General features: G+C 42.6%; 1 protein-coding gene across 6 annotated transcripts in view; it reads right to left on the bottom strand.

Moving 5' to 3' along the window:
• Positions 1-18,519, bottom strand: part of LOC138951846 (uncharacterized) — a 48,986-nt gene extending 30,467 nt beyond the window's left edge. For 5 of the 6 annotated variants that reach the window (XM_070323401.1, XM_070323402.1, XM_070323403.1 and 2 more), the window contains exons 1-17: positions 18,390-18,519; positions 17,716-17,734; positions 17,241-17,474; positions 16,382-16,480; positions 13,949-14,035; positions 12,972-13,099; positions 10,973-11,087; positions 8,942-9,028; positions 8,185-8,331; positions 7,746-7,814; positions 6,454-6,622; positions 5,834-5,943; positions 5,234-5,356; positions 2,780-3,088; positions 2,062-2,230; positions 1,670-1,779; positions 327-449 (exon numbers count right to left, since the gene is read on the bottom strand). In XM_070323401.1, coding sequence (XP_070179502.1) covers positions 327-449; positions 1,670-1,779; positions 2,062-2,230; positions 2,780-3,088; positions 5,234-5,356; positions 5,834-5,943; positions 6,454-6,622; positions 7,746-7,814; positions 8,185-8,331; positions 8,942-9,028; positions 10,973-11,087; positions 12,972-13,099; positions 13,949-14,035; positions 16,382-16,480; positions 17,241-17,474; positions 17,716-17,734; positions 18,390-18,464 — 2,173 coding nt within the window. In that variant the 5' untranslated portion in view covers positions 18,465-18,519. The remainder of the gene's footprint in view (positions 1-326; positions 450-1,669; positions 1,780-2,061; positions 2,231-2,779; positions 3,089-5,233; positions 5,357-5,833; positions 5,944-6,453; positions 6,623-7,745; positions 7,815-8,184; positions 8,332-8,941; positions 9,029-10,972; positions 11,088-12,971; positions 13,100-13,948; positions 14,036-16,381; positions 16,481-17,240; positions 17,475-17,715; positions 17,735-18,389) is intronic. The other variant, XM_070323406.1, reaches the window with a different exon arrangement.
• Between the last annotated feature and the right edge of the window lie 1,001 nt (positions 18,520-19,520).

Raw genomic sequence — 19,520 nt, 5'->3', positions numbered from 1 at the left:
AGCAGGGATAGTTTGCATGTGACAGGTCGAGCAGGGATAGTTTGCATGTGACAGGTCGAGCAGGGATAGTTTGCATGTGACAGGTCGAGCAGGGATAGTTTGCATGTGACAGGTCGAGCAGGGATAGTTTGCATGTGACAGGTCGAGCAGGGATAGTTTGCATGTGAAATGTTTGGCAGAGACCTGGCCCTGTGTAAGTGGAGAACGGTACATCATGTACCTTTCAAACATGTGTGGGGGGCTCATACCATAAATAGATCCCTGCGCCTTGAGTCCGAGTCTGGAGATACGCGCGCGATATAAGACTAAGACTTCATATAACATACCTTGAGGTCTCTTGCACATTGACCTCCTGGTGTGGTTACACTGTTGGTCTCTCCACAGTCCCTTGTTGTTGACCACCAGACAGTCAGCGTCTTCTCCATTCTCGTCCCTGTTGTCCGGCTCTCCTGGACAGTGTGACGTTAAGAAGGGTTTCACAAAATGCCAAAGAAAGTGGAATCTGTCTTTAGTCATTTGTACTTGAACGTTTTGTGTACAGATTTTCTCAAAAAAGATATACTGCGAAACACCAGTATTTTTTCGAGTAAGAGTTTCTACATAAAAATGGCGCTATACGAGAAGAATTGGTTTCGCTCTAACATTCAGAAGCTTTTCTTCTATGCTTATAATGATTACAACCGCAATCGCTTAGAGGCCCAGTCTGCCTCAAATGGTTTACAGAACGATTTAAATCTTCTCATGATAAAAGCAATTCTAACCTTATGGAAAACATTTGCAATAGCATTTAATAGCATAAAAATGACACAGTTCGTTTGAATGGCTATTAAGCTCGCGTAAACCACACACCAGTTTTCGTGGTTTATCTAACCCCTGAGCCATCGTGAACCCGTGTTATCCACTTTCCTTTTTTTACAACTTAGTCGTAAGTTTGTGATTTCAATGGGACTGGTTGTATCTGCAATAGCACGTTATTGTGTACCTCTCATTCTAAAACGCAACAAACGGCTGCGAGTCACACGAACTTATCGGCGGCGGTTGGCTTCAAAGATCCAAGCGCTATGCAGAAAATTCGTCTGCTTGAGGAAACACGACTTTGCGTGACATACTTCCGGGCACGCTATTTACAAACTTTCAAAACTTCGAATTGTACGGATCTTGTCTTGACGAAAAAGAATTATTTTATGATTTAAGAATGTCTGTGTAACAAGCTGTCAATTTATTATTTAGATTTTAAAAGTTAGGTCTAGCGCCAAAACGAGGCGTCCGATTTGTCTCATTGTAAATCCGGCTGGCCACGCAAAAATAAATTCTTTGAAAAATGCTTGCTCTTTACGGAGGCCACCTATAGGATGTTCTCAAGCGGTGAGTGTTTAAACAAAAGGGTATTTATACTGTGTGTAAAATCCTGACGGTGTCTGTGACCAGAAACTGATGGTTTACGTGAAGCTGTGTGTGCCTTTAACTTTTATACTCATTACATTTGGTTTACGAAAATAATGAGTTCTCTGACGGACAGAATTATGACCTTCTTTGGGTTAGAGATATGACATAATTATTCACCGTCTTATTGCTACGTTTTCATTTTGCTTATTTTCTATTTTCCTTTGACTCTTGCCTTACTGCTACTGCAGGTGATTTCTTTGTGAAGCATTTTGTAAAAACTCACGTCTCTTCCAGTTAGTGTAGGAGACAACAGTACCGTCCTGCCATGTCCAGTCTCCCTCTGTACCTCTGTCTGTTGCAGCCAGCCAGTGGGCAATATCGTCTGCACCGCTCCTGGAAATACAACAAACACAATTCCTTCTTGAGCTGATTTCATTTTCGGGGTGTAGGTGGGCGTGGGGGTGATAAGCATTTTGAGGGCTTGAAATTACAGTTGTACATTAATTTTGCCATTTGATCTCATCCTTTCTTCCTCCCCTTTCTGGTTCTGTCTTTCTGTTCTCAAGAGCAAACTAGCCAAGGATCACCAACTTTCATCCACGGGTACATGAACAGTGCTCAATTTGCCTTCATGACCATCGATTTCTGCACAGTAAACCACAGATATCCACTCACAGTTCGGCAAAGATGCGCTGTGTGAAGGCGAACTCGTCGTCATTGATGGCCGTGATGAGCTGACCTCCACAGTTTGTACAGGCACTGACCGCCTGATCAAAGGTCAGTCCACGCTTGTTGTAGCTGTACTCAGAGTCCCCGTACACTGTCCACTCAGCCAGAGAGCAGCCTGCCAGATGTTGATCGTAATTTCGATGTGTAATATTATTTGATTTGGAATTGTGTACAGAATAATCTATTTATGTATGTTTTTGTGAGGCGTTTGGAACTGTTTCAGGAATGCGCCATATAATTATCCGCATTATTATTTGTAATATTATCAATATTAATGAAATCTTGAACACTTTTGGTGCATAAAGACACGTGACAAAGGAACGATACATGCATTCTGGAGCAATTTATCTCTAAACGTTTGACAAACTTCCCAGAAGCGAGAGACAGCTCTTCCATCCAAACGTTCTTCTGCTCAATGTCACTGCTCTTTTATCAAGATACCCTAACATTGAACCTGGTCTTGACGTACATGTGAAAGATTTACCCCTCCGAGTGTTAACATCAATTCATATTCACAGAAAAAAATCATAAAAGAAATGAGTTGCCCTTATAAATCAGAAGGGAAGAAAAGTGGAATACACAAGCACTTTTTGATAATCATACATCAAGTGGACACGTTTTTACGAAAGGAAAATGTACAGCTATCCTTGCGGTGATTACTTACACGCCTCAGCAACAGGAACAAAGACGCTGATCTCTTCAATCTGATTCACAGGCAGTGGAGCGGTAGTCACTGGCAGTTCTTCTGCAACAGTCGTCATGGGGAGTTCTTCTGGAACAGTCGTCATTGGGAGTTCTTCTGGAACAGTCGTCATTGGGAGTTCTTCTGGAACAGTCGTCATGGGGAGTTCTTCAGGAAGAGGTGTTGTTTCCATCGTCGTCTCAACGTCCACGACGTCTGGGACTGCGACGGCTTCTCCCTCAGTGACGTAGTCTGGATAGTCGGGTGCAGCAATGCACGGAACATTCAGTCCTGCATCAAACACGCCCAGTAATCGGCATATATTAAAGCCAGGAACTGTCGGCCCCGTTTGTGGGGGGACTACTTCCGTCCGATAATGTCTGTGACCAGCTGAGCTGTCATGTTTAAGTCAGTATTATTTCGAACTATTTATGGTTCAGGAACAAAGGAATTACACAATACTGAAACCTCCATGCTGTTTGTCTATGTCGGAATGTCTTGAGCATTCTAGAGATCTGTAGCTAATGACTGTTGTTAAAATGTTTGTGCACCTCCAGTGCTGAAAACGCCCTGAAGCCGGATTCATTTGAATTGTGTATTGTGTATGTGATTGTGTTTCCATTTATTTAAGGTTTATTTGTTTTTAATGTGTATTGTTGCTGTTATTAAGATTATTATATTTAAGATTGATTTAAGGCGCTTATATTGTGTATTGTTGCTGTTATTAAGATTATTATATTTAAGATTGTAAGGCGCTTAGAACTATTTTAGGATTTGCGCCCTATAAATACCCTTATTATTATTATTATTATCATTATTATTATTATTATTTAAGTTATTGAGACATCCCAGTGCACTAAGGGATTTATAGAGCAAATCGAGAAAATTCATTATTGAACGAAGCGCATATAGCGCTGAGTTCAATAATTATTTTCTAGATTTGCTCTCTAAATCCCTTTGTGCACTGGGATTGTTTCAATAACGATATTGTCAGTACCGCCATAGAAAAAAAGAAGATTCCAAACGCACATTTTGCTACGCGCATTTGAATAGGCATAACTGTGTGGTCAGGTCGTGTTAGATCTACTTTTGTGTGGGGTGTCTCAAGTGTGTCGTGCTTTCGTCACACGCATTTTAATTTCTGTTGGTAAATTCCAGTGTAGCGTTAAGCTGAACAGTGATGATCTTTCAGAGAGACCTCATTTGAACTCGCAGAAAGGACTGTGCTCTTCGTTATTTGCGATTCGAAACCTCCAGTCGAGCTTCGACGGATTGACTGTGCGGAGTGACTCCCCTTGAATTGACTACGCCCCCGAAGGTCTCGACGGTTAGCACATTTTCAAAATAAATGTGGCATATTTCTCGTGTTGTATCTTCACTCATCGGGGAGTCTGATACTAAATATGAACGGTAAGAATGCTCTGAACCCTACACGTATTATATCCCCATCGTTTTTTCGTTCACATTTGCCCCACATGTTAATTTGCTGAGCGGGGTTTATGTCGTCTGCTAGGCTAGAGCAATCGAACCACTGCAGTCTGCACTGAGTCTGCACGCATGAGGCAGGCTGGTAATAAGTCTTATATATGATAAGAACGTTCTAAACCCTACACGTTTTCGATTCCGATTGTTGTTGCCTTGAAATAATAATTCGGAAACCATTCATTTACTGAACTGATGCAGTCGTCTTCCAAATGCTGGTCTAGCTGGTACGTTATCGGAATAACACTTGTGTTTTCTGTTAGCCGCTGGGAATTGTATACTAACTCATCATTTGGTAATGTGGATGATAAGCTACATGCCACTAACACGTACGGCATATGAGAAGAATCTATGCAAGTCGGCGAAAATGAGATGAAACACAGCGGCTTCTATTTTTAGATCAGTGGCACTGTGGCACAGGCACATGCAATCTGTCAGAAAAAACCCACTTCTGCTTTAATTGAGAAGCAGGGAATTTATGGTCATTTGGTATTGTGGAGAATATAAGCTACATGTCATCAATTAACTCTGAGGATGAGAGCACAGTCTCGCTTAGGCAAAGGGCGGAAGAATACGCTCTGTGGAAAAGTTAGCGCACAGTTTTAGCGCATTGCCATTAGCCAATCAACTGGTTCACATCAGTCATGTGACACCAGTACTTACTGACAATTATTATTATTATTATTATTATTATTATTATTATTATTATTATTATTATTATTATTATTATTATAAGACAACATGCAAGACAATCAACCACAAGCGAGATATGAGAAAGACACTGGTCACCAACATTCTCAGTGTACTGACGGAATCATAAGGAGAAATGCTGAAGTTTACTGGTGGTTTGTGTGTGTGTGTATTTTAGTTTTTTTTGTTTTTTTGCTCGGCAAAAATGTTCATAACGCGAAATTCTTCAACGCTGAGGTGGTCAATGAGTAATGAGAGACATACCGAGCGGTCTCCTGCAGAGTGACTTCCTGGGGTGGTTACACTCCTGGTCCCGCCACTGACCCTTATTGTTGACCACCAGACAGTCCGAGTTGGTGTAGGCTTCGTCAATGTTGTCTGGCTCCCCTGAGAGCGCACATAAATGACAGTCGGTAATGTGCAAAAGAATCGTCGTCTGTTTACGGTTAACTCACAAACAACATGTTTTCGGTTGAAGAAAGAACTAATATACTGCTTGGGCAAGGCTAATTGAAAGAACATTCCCTGCAAAAACGTGAGAGTAGCAAAATCACATAATACTGATTTTTTTCTTTTTTTTTCCAGGTGTTTTTGGCACTGTACTGGGAATGGTGAACTGTTCTTTCCACTGCTATCAGGTTGAGAGCAAGCACTAGAAAAGTGAGTCTGTGCTCTTCAATGACCTCTTGGTCTTATTTCTCTCGAATGTTCAGAACGGCATTCTACTGAGTGAGAACCATTAAAAAGCATGTATCAAATAATGTTTCCCTTGAAGAAAAAACCCTCTGCCCCGCACACTTGATTTTTCTATACATTATTTCAAATAATGGCAGTTAACGTCCATGGATTGAGTGTCAAACTCACGTCTCTTCCAGTTAGTGTAGGAGACAGCAGTACCGTCCTGCCATGTCCAGTCTCCCTCTGTGTCTCTGTCTGTGGCGGCCAGCCAGTGAGGAACGTTATCTGACCCGCTCCTGAAATGGCACACACAGATGATATATAACGAATATAAGAGTATGCAAGATACTGTGAAAAATGCTACAGAAAAGACGGGTCAAAACAGAAAAAACGAAGCAAGTATGCAAGCAAGCAATACAGGCAATGTTCAACGCAAGCAATACAGGCAATGTTCAACGCAAGCAATACAGCAAAAAGTGCAGGGGTCGTACTTTCCTTCATATTTTATTCTTTTGATGATCAATTCTGTAGACCAGACTGTTAAACTCGCTTAGCCTCCCCACGTTAACCTCTCTATTTCTAACCGGAAGTTATAAACGAAACTTTGCCTGGAGAATACTGAGAGATCTCAAGTAAAATGTTTTAGATACTTTCATCCAGCTTTATATAGGCTGAAGGGGGACGTACTTCCTTTCATGGATCTCACAAATCCTCCGCATCAAATCTCTAAAATCAAGAACAAACTTGAAGTCAGGTGTAAGGACACTGCGATTGACAGCCAAGCTGAAATGAGACGAGCAACGTACAACTCGAGGAAGATGCGCTGTGTCAGGTCAAACTGCTCCTGGTCCTTGGCAGTGACCATCTGACCACTACACCTGGCGCAGGTAGCAGCAGCGTCATCAAACGTCATCATGCGACGGTTGTAGCTGTAGTCATAGTCTCCGTACTGCGTCCACTCACACAGGTCGCAGACTAACAAAATAAAATAAACCAGAATTATGCCGGTTTTAAAGAAGTCCACCCACTGTTATTATCATGCATTTCTTCATGTTCAAACGGTTGTGCGCACCATCTCAGATCTGTTCATGCTTTTACGCGGGATACGACTATCCCTCATTTACGCGGGATACGACTATCCCTCATTTACGCGGGATACGACTATCCCTCTTTTACGCGGGATACGACTATCCCTCATTTACGCGGGATACGACTATCCCTCTTTTACGCGGGATACGACTATCCCTCATTTACGCGGGATACGACTATCCCTCATTTACGCGGGATACGACTATCCCTCATTTACGCGGGATACGACTATCCCTCATTTACGCGAGATACGACTATCCCTCATTTACGCGAGATACGACTATCCCTCATTTACGCGAGATACGACTATCCCTCATTTACGCGGGATACGACTATCCCTCATTTACGCGAGATAAGACTATCCCTCATTTACGCGAGATAAGACTATCCCTCATTTACGCGAGATAAGACTATCCTTCATTTTCGACACATACCGGTGAACTGGCTGCTTTCTATGCAGGTAGGAAGTTTTTGAAGAATGAATTTAGAAACTGACACCAGTGTCAACTAGCAATACTAATTCATCACAAAACTCCACTAACTCAGCCAGGCTGTTATTTTTCGGTATATATGTCCAATTGGAACGATTTTCTTATCCCATGTAGAATCCCTAACGAATCTGTGAAAGGGTGCGTAATGGTTTACTCGGGACGGAGGCTACCTTTTGATGTTCACGACAAATAAGTCTTATCGACACCTTCAGAATCCTACGCAAACAGACAAGTGAGTATGTATACACTGTTAGCTTTAACCACGCCACAACTAAGGTCAACTAACGACCAGCTATCCTTTGTGGACCGTCCTCAAAGAACAAACCTATCGCTCCCACATAAAGACAATCAAATATACAAATGTTGTTCTCTTGAAGGAATTCCTTGTATAATCTAACACAGGCTAGGGCATGGGTAGTTAGCATGAATACCCAATTCGGTCACATATTGCGCTTATCATTGACACAATTCAAAATGTGTTCACAGCGAAGAAGATTACAAGTGCATTTGACACTTACTTTGATCGTCAGAAGTGGCGGGCACATCAGTGTTGTTGGACTGAGGGGCAGTGGTTACGAAGATAGATTCTGTGCAGAAGATGAGGAGAGTTACGGTGTGCCCCTCAGCCTGAATGATGGCATTATAGTGTCTGTGTATCTGTTTGCCTGTCTGCATGTCTGTCTGTTCTTTTTTATTTGTTTATATGTTCGTTCTTCCGAATGACCTTTCCCTGCCCCGTTGACACTGGTTAGCAACTTATTTGTAAATGAATGTCTATAACTCGAGTTGTTACGTGAAGAGACAAATGTACATTACAACAACAATCCACACTCGCACGCACCCACGTACACAAACACACACACCCTCTCTTTTACACACACACGCAAACACACACACTCTCCTCCCCCCCCACACACATACGTTAACATCTCGGTTTTCTAGTGAACAAAATATTACCTTCAACTGCCACGGCATCGCTGTCTGTTGTGAACACAGCATCAGTACCCTCAGTGACAATATCACCTTCTGTAACGGGGAGGCCGCCATCTGTGGAATTTGTAGACCCACTGTCCAGGCTCAAGGAGCGACTTTGAAACTGTGGGACTGTAATGAACACTTTGTCATTTGAGACAGTTACATGTCTGTTTGTTTGTGACTGCATGGATTTAAACGATGAATTTGCTTTTGTACTCCTGTTCTTTTGTGTCTTAATGCTTGTATTTTGGTTTTGTACATGTGTATAATAATGTCATTGTAAAGCGCTTGGAGCTTTTAGGTAAGCGCTCTATAAGTTTCCATTATTATTATTATTATTAATGTTAATCCACGTATCAATAAGTCAACGTCATGTGAAGCGTTAATACATCCTCTTTAAGCAAAAATGCAACGAAAAAGGAATCCTGCTGTATAAACTGCTGCAGCTTAGGCCAAAAAAAAAATAGGTGTGGTTACGGTAACATAGCCAAAAAAAATAGGGTAGGTAGGTAGGCAATCACTTTTTTTTTTTTTTACTTTTTTTTCTAATGTGTACAAATTAAACCTACTTGACAGGGAAATAAGTGTGCGACTCGGGCGCTTTCGATTTCATTGCGTTTTTTGCACTCGGTTTTTTAATTTTTTTTTTACAAATGTAATAAAAAGTTATAGGATCGGCCCCTAAAAATAGGGTAGGTCGGGTTACCGTAACCACACCTATTTTATTTTTAGGCCTTACCAACTTCGTAGTCCAGTGTGAAACCTCTCCGGTTATCATTGTTGTCACTGTGGAAGCGAACCTCAAAACTATCCCCATCAACGGGAACTGTAGAAAAAGAAACGAAAACGAAACAATAAATTAACAAGAAAGAACGGAACGAAAAAGTCTGAAACAAAAGCGCAAGTGGGTCTGAGGAAAGATCTACTGCATATATATTTAACTAGAATGAATACCCGCTTCGCCGGGTAGCCGGCTTCGCCGGGAAGAAGTACTTAGAGCCGTACGCCGGCTTCGCCGGGTCCGAACTATGGACCCGCCAAGCTTAGGTCCCTCCCAGATTCGTGGAATGGGAACAGCACGAAAATGATTCAGTGGCCATAATGCCATTCCTGACCATATCGAGTCCCATCCTTGTCGACGAATGTAACCGTGTTAATCACCTTTGGAGGCGAACTCCACTCAAACAGGACTGAGCAAGTTATGGCTTCGCAAAGGAAGGCCAGTACATAAAATTACACAAAAGCCGCCAGACCACATCACAAACAGAACTGAAGAATGCACAGGTGTTGCTTACATAGAGACACACACACTCACACACACACACACACAAACACAGAGAAGCCGTATCTATAGAGAGATAGATGACAGTGTATTTTTCGCGTGGCTATAAATTGATTCGACCTTTGCACCTTTACAGTGAGGATAATTTACGGGTCCAATTTACGTTCTGTACACTGCGTTGACCTTCTAAAAATAGGTAACAGTAACAGAACGCCGGGAATATCCGAAGACGCTCAGCGCAGTGGACAGCGCAGTGTAGTAACTTACAACTGAACGGGAAAGCCACACGAAGGAAGGGAGATAAACGCCAAACACTGGAGAAGATAAGGAAGAGTTACTTATAATGGTGAAATGAACCCAAAAACGAAAATGAGTTCAGCGCTGCGCGCTGAGAGCACGTGTTGAAATATCTCATCGATGATATTGTGTCCGGGGTGTAGCTGAATACGGTGTCCAAATTTGAAAAAGATCCACCGAGAACTTTGGCGTTGTGATGTGGTGTAGCGGCTATGGTGTGTCGGTATGGGGGCCCGGGTAAGCTGAGGTGGAACCAAAATAGCTGAGGTGGAACCAAAATCGGTTCCGCGCTGCGCGCTGAGAGCACGTGTTGAAATATCGACCAGGTTGTGTCGTGTCCCGGGTCTACTTGAATATGCCCACCAAATTTGAAGCAGATCCATCGAGAACGTTGGCCGTGCATCGCGCACAGACACACAGACAGATACACAGACAGATACACAGACAGACACACAGACACTAGTCGTATATATATATAGATGTAATTCAAGTCTCGATCACATGCACACACGAAATGATATTGTCTGTCGCCATGTAGGCTGAGTGAGAGAGAGAGAGAGAGAGAGAGAGAGAGAGAGAGAGAGAGAGAGAGAGAGAGAGATTCGGATTCGGATGGTTTATTCACATAGGCCATTGCCCCTTAGACCAAGAGAGAGAGAGAGAGAGAGAGAGAGAGAGAGAGAGAGAGAGAGAGAGAGAGAGAGAGAGAGAGAGAGAGAGAGAGAGAGAGAGAGAGAGAGAGAGAGAGAGAGAGAGAGAGCACTGTCACGCCCTCATTTTTCAATCAAATTGCAAAAATTAGTTAATTAGTTTGCTCATTAAAGCTGTCATCAAAATCGAATTTTCACTAACAGATTTAAAAATGATTGCGCATCGTATTCCTCTATTTTTCCTAAATTCCAAAATATATACATATGTTATGCTTACTCTAAAAATGTGCTCAGAATTACATAAAATAGTACTGCGTTCGCACCTACGCTACGCGGAGACGCGCGTGACCCGTCTCGGTCTCAGTGTTTGGGTGTGGTTATACAGTCGAGACAATCAGAATACAGTTTTGGCGATGACTGTTTTTTGGTGTTAATCTGTTAATTTGATGCCTACAGCTTGACTAAATGTTTGTATATATCGCTTCACGCGACTTGTTGTGTAATTGTAGTCGTTGTATGGCAAGAGGAAAGAAGCGCTCACTGTCCACGGTGCCCAGGGATTCGCCACACACCCTCTGTCCGGTGTTGACGTACTCCAGGTAGTCAAACAGACAGTTCTCCTGCATCTCGATGTCATAGTTGTAATTCACACGCACCTGAAACACAGACAGCACTCAAATCAAGTCATCGTCTCGATCTCATGGTTGTAATACACACGCACCTGAAACACAGACAACACTCAAATCAAGTCATCGTCTCGATGTCATAGTTGTAATTCACACGCACCTGAAACACAGACAGCACTCAAATGGGCGGGAAAATAGCTCAGTCGGTAGCGGCGCTGGCTTCAAAACCAGTTGTCGCTTTCGGCGTGGGTTCGATCCCCACGTTCGGCGACGGATTTATTTCCCAGAGTCAACTTTGTGCAGACTCTCCTCGGTGTCCGAACAGCCCCGTGTGCACGCATGCGCACGATAAAGAACCCAAGTTCACAGCGAAAGTCTCAGGGCTTGGAAACATGAATACCATGAGGGTAACCTAACAGGACTATATGACTCTTATCCTTCTCCTTATGATCCTCGTTCTTGGAGTATGCCTGAACGTGACATTGTGAACATTGGCCGAATGTTCCGTTTTGAAAGTGGTCTTGTCTGCGGGGCGTCAACAAGGATAGTAAAGGCGTTTTCAGCTTTGAGTCTAAGACATAAGACATAAGATAAGACATAATATTTTATTTCAACCACGTGCATTACACAGGAATACATTTTGGTTTGAGTTCATTCAATACATAGTACATTCAGACACAACAACCAAACAGAGTGCTAACAGAACTGCATACACACACTCACTTACACTTACACCCACACACGTTGCTTCGGAATACTGATATTTCAAGAATAATGTATATAATTTTTGGAGACACAAAACCCGTTGTACAAAGTAGAAATAGAACGGTTTAAGCTTGATGGCTGGTTGTCTGGAACAGAACTCTTCAAACTCGGCATCTTTTCTTTGCTCTCCACAAATAAAGAATCAAAAAACAAGAATGGTAGGGGAAGGGCTCCTAATATGGACCCTTTGTGATTTTTTCTGTATTTAATTTTTGCTGAATGTGTATCAAAGATATTTTACTCCAATTAGGCCTAACGGTTAACCTAAGAAAGAAGGACTACCAAACACAAAATGAAACTTCTTTGCACGAAAACAAGCTAGTTATCAGCAATAAACAAAAAGTGGTCCATATTAGGGGCCCTTCCCCTATGTTATTGGGACGTGTAATTTATGACAACACAAAACGTTACATTGACTGTGCTGCAACCAAGCGGTCATGTAAGTGGACAGACAGACAAACACTCATCATACAGATAATAAACTTATCATACAGATAATAAACTTATCATACAGATAATAAACTTATCATACAGATAATAAACTTATCTGAGAACGTGTCCAAGAAACTCGCTCGGAAGACACAAGCGAGGCAATTATTGGATTTGGAATTCTTCATAAACAAAGAGACACCCACAACTCAAAACGGCTACAAACTGAAAGATTTCAAAGCCTATCCTTCTATTTACTTCGAAAAATCGTACTAGTTTGTACTGTTTTTCTTGTCAAAAGAAGCAGTCATTCAGTCGGATAATGCACTTACACAGATACATACAACCGACCAGAGGATTCTTCCTTCAAGAACAGTGTCTCCACAGACCCCACTAATCTCCGCACCATTGATCATGTATGTATTGCTTTCGTTTAAAACTTTTTTCTGTTGGTTCTTGTAAGAGAATGACTTGTAGCATCAGATATGCCAATTTGATTCCGTGTGTCACCTAAGTACCCTTTTCACAGGCGGCCATTTTGAAAAATTGTTAAATAAAAACCAACGACCGATTATTTTACTTTTTGCGATGGCTCTATAATCAGGTTTTGCTCAGCATAATATGAAACTGTCCATATGTGCAAAATTTGGTGTCTGTCACAGGAAGTGAATGATTTTGCAGCGTACGAGCCCCACTAAGGTGGTGCGTGCGCATGCGTACCGTCTGACTCCCGCTGGTGTCGAGATGAGCGAGGTATGAGCCGTCATAGTCGCCAGGGTAGGAACCAGTGTTGTAGTTGGGAGAGGTGAATGTACCCGAGTTGCCCCATTGCTCGCTAGCGTAGTTTCCTGAAGGAAAAAGACACCAACTTGAAACAATAACAACAAACAGTATGTATTCAAATATACAGTGAAATCCTAAGAAAACTTCTGTTACCTCTCTGATGCTGGTGTTTTAGTATTACTGTAGCTGATTTGGAATGTCAGCTCGGAAAGGAAAACAACGAAGACATGCAAACACACATCAGTCTGTCTGGCCATATCATCTTCATCAGTCTGTCTGGCCATATCATCTTCATCAGTCTGGCCATATCATCTGTATACGTTTTACATGCAATTGCAACTGCATGAGTTGACAAAAATCATATTTAGTTCAACACACACCAATAAAAAGACGTGTTTTTTTCTAAATAAGTTTTTTAAGACATTTTTTTTTATAACTCTCCGTGTAATTTCTTTGTACCCTTTTGGGACAGAGTTGTGTAGGGACAAATGATTGTGAACAAAAACTGAACCGCTTTTAACATGTTTCCAGTGCTGAACCGTGTGGATTCTACAGTCGGGGGAAAACACTTTTCTTCAGACACATAACCCTAACATAACTCTGAACAACTATCACCACGCTTACAATGTTCCAGGGTTGTACATTGTACAGTCGAACCTGTCTAAAGAGACCACTCAAGGGACTGAGCAAAAGTGGTGTCTTTAGACAGGTGATCTTTATGGACAGGTGATTTATATTGTCGTAAAATCCGTCGGGGATCCTTTTGGATGGATGGACAGGTGGTCCTGAGGGCAGGTTCGACTGTACCTCTCTATATCTGTACTGTGCCAAAACAAGGTAACCCGGTGATGTTGAGCGAAGCAGGCTGTGTAAGATAAAGACTTGAGAGTACAGTAACAAGGCGAGGCACCCACCAGTGCTCTGCCGTCCCTCATTGATAGCGCGACCCTGGGGAGCCACGGTGCCGTACTGGTTGCTGCTGTACAAGTTGATGGCAGGCTCTGCAAGACACAATTCACAATACACAATACACAATACACAATACACAGTTTTGTATTGCCCAAGGTAGGGAATTCGTTTTGACAATTGCGGTCTAGAAACATTCACTCCAGCCAAGCACACCCCATGCCACGCACGCATCTATAACACAAATCAACGTTAATCTGAATTAAAATACATACATAAAATTAACAACATAATCACTCTATAACCTCGGCTAGCATCAGTAACAAGCACACACACAATAACAATAACAACAATAACAATAACAACACTTTATTGTCCATTAAAATGTTACATAAAAATGGAAAATGTTCTTCTGCACACCCTGCCTGCCTGTAAATGATTATAACGAACATTTCATCAGAATTATTAGGACATTCACTAATAAGACAACACACATAAAACATAGGTTCACGTATACAGTTTACATGCCTTTCATAATACTTTTACCCGGACCCCAAACTACCCAAAGAGAATGCAGCTTTGAGATCAACAATTACAAATACCAAGGAACATGTATCATGCCACGACAGTGACAGATTCGTAGAGGTTACATGCCGAGTCTCAGTGATTATCAAAAATAATGGTCGAAGTTAGCGGATCATGAAAAATGCGAGCTTCAGCGAGCTTTTTCATGACCGCGAACTGAGACCATTATTTTTGATAATCACTGAGACGAGGTATGTAACCTCTTTATCCCTCCTTTCTTCAGTTATTCAAAGAAAAGAGGAGTTTTTGTGCGAAAGTTTGATCGAATCATATTCACCCAAACAGCCTACCTGCGCAGGCGATCGATTAATGCGCGGTTGTATAGTTCCGTGCAAATCATTCAATTTTGTTAACACTTCTTGTCAGTTTCCATGTTTTGAACTAAAATCAAGTACACAGTTATGTTGTCATTCTGCTGTGGCGGTAAAGGCAGATAGTGTGTGTTCTGTTCATGTTTTGGTATCGCTCAGGAAATGTTCTTTCCTCGAATGTGACTAGCAGACGAAGTTTTACACCCGTGTTCCAACGTTAAAAACTGTATGAAGTTTAGTTTTCTGGGGCAAACTAGTGAATGAAACCGCTGCATGTTCTTTAAGTTGATTAAATGTTTGCAATTGATTGCGTGTGATCTGTTTATAAAATGAAATATTGTTGAAAACTGACCGTCGGATTGCAGTCTCGTCGATGCAGCCGAAATCGGGAAGGGGAACTACTCGTGTCGGTAGACAAAGTATGAGAGTTACGTTTCCTTGGAATCTTGCTAGCGATAAACGATTGTGCACGGCAGATCTGAATTCAGAAAACAACCAAACTCATGGATTTTATATTGAGATTCATGTGTTCAAGCCTGTAGTTGCTGGTTTAAATGCGGCATGGTTGTATTGTTTTCTCCAGAAATGTATATTTTGTACATTAGAGTGTTCTGAACTTTTGAGTCGCTAAAAGTAGATCCACAATGTGTACAGTCTCTACCCATGAGCTATCGAGGATTCAGGCCCGTTGTTGGGTAAGTGATTTTGGTTGTTGGGTAAGTTACCGAAAAATAATTAGCCCTACAAGTTTACAGAGAGAAAGAAGCAGAGGGGGGGATAAATGTGCTTACATGATTATTAAGAAGTATGGAACAGGCAATGTGAGACCACTCCGATGAGAGAACCCCCCCCCCCCCCACACCACCACCACCACAAAGGACATCTCTTGCTGTTACTTTGTATCCCCATAACAAAGGACGCCTCATACTTTTACTTTTTGTCTATCACCTTCAACTTATGACGACTTTCTTGAAAGGCCAGTTGCAATGTATGGACACTTTTGCTCGGGCCTAAGAGTTTCTTTTCATCGCAGGGACCATTTTACCACTCGCCGAGGGAATAAAAAAAACCATAGTAAGTGACAGGAACGTTACAAAAATGACAGTTACAATCGTTACGTTTTGTATTTTCATACATTAACATTTGGTCGTTAATTACGTTAATGATTGTAACATTTTGTTTTGTTATAAATAAACCGTTCCAGTAATTCACCATTCTTGTTTCTTTTCATTGTGACCGAATGTGAGTAGTCCATCTAGATCTGTTTTGGGATTTCTACCTGCTAGTGCCTTACCCCCCTTCGTGTGTACACGCAAGCACAAGACCAAGTGCGCACGAAACAGATCCTGTAATCCATGTCAGAGTTTGGTGGGTTATAGAAACACGAAAATACCCAGCATGCTTCCTCCACAATCAGCGTATGCTGCCTAAATGGCGGGGTAAAAACGCTCATACACGTAAAAATCCACTCGTGCAAAATCACGAGTGAACGTGGGAGTTTCAGCCCACGAACGCAGAAGAAGAAGAAGCAGGCTTTGTACTGACCGATGGGCTCCACGGTGTACTCGAGGCGGTATCCCTTGGCGCCCTGAGTGCTGTCAGAGCTGAAGGAGATGTCCACACCGCTACCGTCGTCCACCGTGGCTGTATGGTCAAGGGACAAGTCAACAAATCGTCGCATACTCTTCTTTAATTGTTGAGTAGATTTATTTTTGTCTTGTAGCCAATTGTTTTCGAAATGACCTCATTGCTTGGTTATGGTAGCATGTTCTCGATCATCTCACACAAACACACACACACACACACACACACACACACACACACACACACACACACACACAAACACACACACACACAAACACACACACACAAACCCACCCCGACACACACCCTACACTCCCCCCCCCCCCCCCTACACACTGACACTCACTGGTGTATGTGACGACCTGGTCATTGGTGTTGCCACAGACAACCTCCTGGTCAGGCTTGCTCACGTTGAACACCAGGCGGTCATACACACAGCCATCCCCCCACCCCCCACACACACTGACACCCTCCCCCCACTCCCTACACACCGACACTCACTGGTGTATGTGACGACCTGGTCATTGGTGTTGCCACAGACAACCTCCTGGTCAGGCTTGCCCACGTTGAGCACCAGGCGGTCATACACACAGCCACCCCCACCCCCCACCCCCCACACACTGACACCCTCCCCCCACTCCCTACACACTGACACTCACTGGTGTATGTGACGACCTGGTCATTGGTGTTGCCACAGACAACCTCCTGGTCAGGCTTGCTCACGTTGAGCACCGGGCGGTCATACACACAGGCACCCCCACCCCCCACCCCCCCACACACACTGACACCCTCCCCCCACTCCCTACACACTGACACTCACTGGTGTAGGTGACGACCTGGTCATTGGTGTTGCCACAGACAACCTCCTGGTCAGGCTTGCCCACGTTGAGCACCAGGCGGTCATACACACAGCCACTGGCCCACTCGATGTCCGCCACGTAGCGGATGGTCACTCGACACGGCCGGTTGGGGTCAGTCTGGATGGTAAAGTCCTGCGTGGCGTCGTTCGGGTACGAGTCCGGGTAGTTAGCGCTCGCCAGCCACCCGCTCGTCACTGGGGGGAAACCATTTGTTGTCAGTGAATTAACAATTAATTATCTCCTAACAGTGTCTCTTGTTTGATTTGCTTCACAACAACAATGAGAGAGAGAGAGAGAGAGAGAGAGAGAGAGAGAGAGAGAGAGAGAGAGAGAGAGAGAGAGAGAGAGAGAGAGAGAGAGACAGAGAGAGACAGAGACAGAGACACAGAGAGACAGACAGACAGACAGACAGACAGACAGATACAAATGACTTACGTATCTCTCGTTTGTGACGCTGAAACAAAAGAAAAAATGTTTGTTCAGCTTCATACATGCAAGGTGAGGCGATTTTGCAGCAAATTGATTGTTTTATGAAAGGACTGCTATGATTTTTAACCATTTTGTGGTCTTCTTTTTCGTCGACTGTGTTAAAATCAACGACAACCAACAAGAGCTTAAAGAAGTTATAGTGATGTTTAGGCAACAACGACAAAATAAATCTTTCAGCTTATCATCTTGTCGTTTTTTCGACTATTTCAAACCAACGGTAACCCACTAGATCAAATTAAGTAATTAGGATTGTAAACCATCATCGACAAAATACATATACGTCATGGTTTTATAAGACTTAGAGGTTAACAGTAAACAAGGTAACACAGACATACTCACTTACATGCACGCACGATGAAGCAAACACTAAAACTTACAAAGACAAACTAGGAATTAAAACAATATACAAGTTATACACAAAGCGTACCTAACAATTGAACCAGAAAGCTCAAAGCTTTAAAATAACAAATTAAAATAAAACAAACACATTGTGAGAGGCAACTGTACCCCCGAAACTAATGACTTTGTTAACGAAATTAAACAAAAGTGTTCTAAAGTCAGACAGCAACATAAAAAAACAAACAAACAACATATGTACTTCCCCTAACATAACTCAATACCTTCAGAGATGCGGCATTACCGGGAGTGACGCCACATGCCACGAAACAAAGACAAAAGACCCACATTGCCGCCATGTTGAAAAGACAGCAACTTCTAAAGGTCTACCTCATGAATATTCTGTCTTTGATTTGCTTCTAATCTTTCAACTCTCTTTTATAGGAAACCTTAACCGGTGTCATATTGCAGTCAATCAATGAATCAGCGAAAGCCTTGAATTGGACCTTGCTTGCCAGAAGGGATCATGTACACACCAAACTGAGACGTTTAGCGGAACAGCATCTGCACCCAAACAACAAATCAAAGCGGCTTTCATAAAGTTGAACGAACGGACATCGGACATTGTCACTTTCGCCAAATGCAAGGAAGACCGTGGATCTCATTTCCCCCACCTGATAGGGCTATGGGCCGAAGAAAGAACGGGTGTTTTCGTCCATTTCTGTACCTTCAGAATCAACTCAGAAGCTACAACACTGGAACAGTCCCGGACCAGGAGATACTACCTTCTAGCTGGAAGCTTACCAGTAAGATTCAGAATAAACATGGCCTTGATTTCAACAGCCCAAGAAGGACAGGTGGGTCTACAAGCATTGAAACCCAAACCGGAAACGGCTGGACAGAAGGACGTCATTATTCATATTCTCAATCACGCATCTCAGATACGATGACGAGGGAAAAGTCTTGTCAGCTGTTGCAGAAAATACACACACATGACAGGTGTTAAGCAAGCTTATCCGATGACAGTGTATGTTGAGTATGCAGATCTGATTAGTTCTTCTGCGTTAACCAGCACGCTTTCTTACAAGTAGAATCAACAACCTGAAATAGAACACCGACATCTGCACAAACAAATGAATAAAAAAAAAGTGTATATATATTAAACAAAAACTGACGCCTAGCTCCAATAGGAGTCATTTGCTGTTCGGACAGGTTACAGACAACAGTATTCATAGACACTCACAGACGGGTAGATAAGACAGATACAGGGGAACACACACACACACACACACACACACACACACACACACACACACACACACACAAACACACACACACACACACACACGGCACTCTTCCTAATAACAAGAAAAACAAATTATCGTACGAATCCCCCTTCTTCACAAGTACTATGT

This window comes from Littorina saxatilis, linkage group LG17 (assembly GCF_037325665.1).
Source record: "Littorina saxatilis isolate snail1 linkage group LG17, US_GU_Lsax_2.0, whole genome shotgun sequence".
Lineage (NCBI taxonomy): Eukaryota > Metazoa > Mollusca > Gastropoda > Littorinimorpha > Littorinidae > Littorina > Littorina saxatilis.
The sequence above is the reverse complement of the archived record's forward strand: the minus strand, read 5'-3'. Positions and strand labels throughout refer to the sequence as shown.